Below are 4,094 nucleotides of genomic sequence, written 5' to 3'. Positions count from 1 at the left end.
TCGAGCACCGCCTCGATGCGCCGCCGCTCCTCGGTGTCGGGCTTGAGCTTCTTGTCCACCAGGCCGCGCGTCAGGCTGCGCGCCAGCTTGGCGGCCTTGGCCTCCGCGGGGTTCTCCCGACCCACCTCCGCGTCGTGCAGCAGGATGAGCGGCCCCGCCGCGCCGCCGCCTGTGGTGGCGGCGCCGGGCGCGGGCGCGCCGCCGGGCGCGCCCGCCAGCGGCGTGCCGATGGCGTCGGCGGTGGCAGTGGAGGCGGCAGCGCCGATGCCGGCAGAGTGGCCGGCCACCGAGGCCTGCTGGTAGATGACGGCACGCGGGAAGCTGGGCAGCTCCACCTGCACCTGCACCTGGCCGGGGGCCACGCCAGGGCCTGCCCGCCCTCCGCCTCCTCCTCCACTTCTGCTGCTGCTGCCGTCGCCGCTGCCGCCGCTGCTGGGCGCCGCCCCCGCCGCCGCCTGCTCCGCCTCCTCCACCCGCCGCTGCTGCTCGCGGCCGCGCGCCTCCTCCACCACCCGCAGCGCCAGCCGGTCCAGCCACTCCACGTGCTGCACCTCGCCCCGCTCAAACTGCTTGAGCACGCGCTCCACACGCCTGGCGGGGGAGGGCACAGCAGGGCACAGCAGGGCAGCGGGTGGAGAGGCAGCAGGTGTGGTGGGCTTGGTGTGAAGGCAAGCAGCAACCCCGAAGCAGGAGGCAGCGGCGTGCAGGCACGCATCATGCACGCGGTGCCGCTCCGGCAGGGCGGTGTCGGGCAGCGGCCACCTGCGCGGCGGCACTCTGCGGCGGCGGGCGCTCACCCCAGCTCTCCGCGCTGCGCCACGGGCACCTTGCCGGGCGTGGCGCTGGGCCAGCCCGCGTCCGCTCCCCTGCCCAGCCACAGCTGCAGCTCCTGGACGCCACTCTTGAGGCGCCCCTTCTTGCTGAACAGGCGCAGGGTGGTGCCGCCCAGGGCGCGGCGGGGCACGCCCTCCCGCGCCTCCCACACCGTCAGCGCCAGCTGGGCGTCGTGCCCCAGGTCGCGGTACTTGATGGGGAAGGACAGCCAGGCGTCCCAGCTGGCCCCCGCAGGCCCTGCCTCCGCCCAGGGCGTGCGCGCCGGGATGCCGAGCGGCTCGCCATAGGAGCACACCCGCCCCTCCACGCACAGCGCCGAGGGGCGCGGCGCGCAGCCGCTGTCGCCCTCCCCGCCTGCCGCGGCCTCGCGATAGGCTGGCAGGCAGCCCAGCAGCCGGTCCACACGCACCTGGACCTGCAAGGGGGGGAGCTCGGCGGGTGGCGGTGGGAAGGCGGCGGGAGGGCTGGTGGCGCAGTGCGCCCGGGCAGGCTGCCGCCTACTTGGCAGCGCTGGGCGCACACCTGGATGTTCAGGTCGCAGCTGGCGTAGAACTCAAACTCCACTGGCGTTTGCTGGGCGTCGCCGATCGAGCCCATAGCCGGCCCGCCCTCCAGGGGCCGCTTGTGTGCAGAGGCTCAGTGATCGAGGTGATCCTGAAATGAAATGAAGCTCTGGAGCTCTTTGAAGCACTTTGATAGCGCGCCAAGCTGGCCTGACAGGGCAGCAGGTGCAGGTGCCTTGACATCGATCGCAATGGGAAGCGAGCCTCACCCAATTACACTCATCTCCAGCCCTTGGCGTCACCCAGCAGTTCTGCCGACACCGCCGATACCACCGGTCAACGAGACATCCCAGCGCCCCATTGCCTCGGCGCTCCCCGCGCCTGTGCCAGCGTCGGAGGCGCGCCATGTCCTCCCCCAGTTCGCCCGGCCTCGCCGGAAGGTGCGGTGGAAGGACGGCAGGAGAGTGCGGCGGCGGGTGGGCGCGAGGCGGCGGTTGCCACAAACGAGCGCACTCATGCTTGGCTGCAGGCACCCCCACATCAAAGCCCGCAACTCCTACGTGGATGAGACGCTGTTTGGGCGCCCCCGTCCCAGCAGCTCATCAAAGAGCGGCAGTGCCTCTCCCACCAAGCCCGGCATTGCGCCGGGCAGGTGCGGCGGCTCTGCCAGCAGCAGCCCATGCTGCAGCCCGGGACGACCTGCGGCAAGCTCTGGCGCCGCAAGCCCCGGCAAGGCTGGCAGCGTGGTGCTGACCAAGGCGCAGCTGGACCGCATGCTTCAGGTGGGCGGGCCAGCGGGGCGAGTGGTGGCGACCAGCAGTGCGCTGGGGTTTACCTGCTGGTTGATGTGTTCTGGTGAGAGCTGTTGTGAACCTATTGGCTGTTCAGAGCAACCTATGCACACACAGCCTGCACTGGCCGCCCTGCCGCCTGCACCTGCCGCCGGCCGCAGAAGTCGCCCATCCTGACGACGGCAGAGCTGGAGCAGCGGCGCATGGAGGCGGAGGAGAGGCTTGAGGAGGAGCTGCGGCAGGCCAAGGCTGTGCGGGCGGGGCGTGAGGCGGCGGCAGCGGCCGACACCGACAAGGCACTGCCCAAGAGCGAGATGGAGCGCATGCGGGAGAGGGAGCGGAGGGAGGTCATCAACAGGGCGCAGCTGGCGCTGCTGGTGCGTGGTGGCGGGCAGCTGGCTCAAGCCAGGGCAGCTTGCAGCCAAGGCACAAAGGCTGCTGTTGGAGGGCACGGCCCTGCGCTTGACGCAGGCCCCGCTGCGTACTGCTGCCGCTGCGTGCCGCGCAGGAGGAGAAGGAGGAGGTGAAGCAGATGAACCAGATGATTCAGTTCAGCAAGTGCATGGCCACGCGGGACCAGCAGGTGGCGGAGAAGGCGGCGGCCAAGGCGGTGGCGGCGCAGGAGGAGCGCAGGGTGGTGGAGGAGATGGAGCAGCGGCGCCAGGCGGCGCTGGAGGAGCTGGAGGTGGGGCTGGGTGGGGTGGGGCGGCCACCTGGTGATCTGCTCTGTCCCGGCATGGAGAGGCCAGTCTCCAGGGAGAGCAGCAGGCGCTGAAAGACCAAGCTCCTGCTGTGCCCGCCTGCCTGCCCGCCTCTGCACATCGCAGGAGCGGGAGCGTCGGCTCGTGGTTGAGCAGAAGCGCGGCGCCCTCACCATCCTGGACCAGCTGGCAGACAGGGAGCGGGAGCGGGCGGCCAGCGAGGAGGCGCGGCGCCGGGAGGGCGAGGAGATGAAGACCCGCATCCAGCAGCTGAGGGAGGAGGAGCAGCAGGTGCGCCCGCGCTGGCTGGCAAGGTGGCTGGCCACTGCCGCCTGCCTTCTGGGGCTTGATGCCTGGATGCGCAGGCTTGAGGGCACCGGCATGGCGACCTTCTGTTTGCTGCCCCGGTGTGCCTGCAGCGCGAGGAGGAGCGCAAGGCTGCGGGGCGTGCGCTGATGGAGGAGGTGGCGCAGGGCAATGCTGAGCTGGCGGAGCGCAAGCGCCGGATGAAGGTGGCGGAGGCGGAGGAGGCGGCGCAGATTGCAGAGTACATCCGCCAACGCGACGCGCGGGAGCAGGTGCAGGGGGCTGGTTGAGTGGGTTTGGCATGCTTGCATGTGCGCCTGCGCTGTGCTTGGGGTGCCGGGCGGCCGTCCACGCGCCTCAGCCCTCCCTTTGCCGCCTGCCTGGGCGCAGGAGCTGGCTGACGAGCGCGAGCGGGTGGCCAGGGCCAAGGAGGTGGAGGTGGCGCGCCTGCGGGCGATGCAGGAGAAGATCCTGGACAACCGCTCCGCGCAGGCACGGTTGCGCGGCTGCCTGGCTGCCTGCCTGCTGGGAAGGCCTGGGCTGGCCTGGGTGTGGGGCAGGACGGCAGCGTGCTGCAGCGTAGCATGCTGCCGGGTAGACGGCACGCGGCTTGGGCCTGGGCTTGAGCCACCGCACGCTGCGCTGCGCCGCACCTGCTGCGCCCGGTGCTGCAGGACGAGGCGCGTGCCAAGCGGTACCAGGATGAGCTGGAGATGGCGCAGCGGGGCAGGGAGGCTGCGGAGCGCGAGAAGCGGCAGGCGATGCAGCGTGACCTGGAGGCGTCGCGCGTGGCGCAGATGGCGCGCAAGGCGGCGCAGCGCGCCGAGGCGGCCCAGGTGGAGCATGCCGAGTTTGAGCGCATCCTGGCGGTGAAGCGGGGGATCCTCAGGCGGGAGCACGTGGAGGTGGGTGGGTGGGTGGGGTGGGCGGGGCTGTGCAGCTCAACACACACGACAGCT

General features: G+C 71.6%; 2 protein-coding genes across 2 annotated transcripts in view; one reads left to right on the top strand and one right to left on the bottom strand.

Moving 5' to 3' along the window:
- Nucleotides 1-8: 8 nt before the first annotated feature.
- CHLNCDRAFT_135070 (hypothetical protein) lies at nucleotides 9-1,431 on the bottom strand (the record flags this gene model as incomplete). The annotated part of the gene is made up of 3 exons (XM_005852232.1): nucleotides 9-591; nucleotides 798-1,249; nucleotides 1,357-1,431. Coding segments are annotated over 3 exons (1,110 nt in total), but the record flags the coding sequence as incomplete, so codon positions are not given.
- Nucleotides 1,432-1,742: 311 nt separating this feature from the next.
- The window catches only part of CHLNCDRAFT_55722 (hypothetical protein), a gene marked incomplete at both ends in the record, with an annotated part of 4,217 nt that continues 1,865 nt past the window's right edge, over nucleotides 1,743-4,094 (top strand). The window contains 8 exons of the mRNA XM_005852233.1: nucleotides 1,743-1,777; nucleotides 1,867-2,119; nucleotides 2,290-2,505; nucleotides 2,637-2,813; nucleotides 2,956-3,120; nucleotides 3,249-3,407; nucleotides 3,526-3,684; nucleotides 3,810-4,048. Of these exons, the coding sequence (XP_005852295.1) occupies nucleotides 1,743-1,777; nucleotides 1,867-2,119; nucleotides 2,290-2,505; nucleotides 2,637-2,813; nucleotides 2,956-3,120; nucleotides 3,249-3,407; nucleotides 3,526-3,684; nucleotides 3,810-4,048 (1,403 nt within the window). The remainder of the gene's footprint in view (nucleotides 1,778-1,866; nucleotides 2,120-2,289; nucleotides 2,506-2,636; nucleotides 2,814-2,955; nucleotides 3,121-3,248; nucleotides 3,408-3,525; nucleotides 3,685-3,809; nucleotides 4,049-4,094) is intronic.

This window comes from Chlorella variabilis (assembly GCF_000147415.1).
Source record: "Chlorella variabilis unplaced genomic scaffold CHLNCscaffold_128, whole genome shotgun sequence".
In the NCBI taxonomy this organism is placed as follows: domain Eukaryota; kingdom Viridiplantae; phylum Chlorophyta; class Trebouxiophyceae; order Chlorellales; family Chlorellaceae; genus Chlorella; species Chlorella variabilis.
The sequence above is the reverse complement of the archived record's forward strand: the minus strand, read 5'-3'. Positions and strand labels throughout refer to the sequence as shown.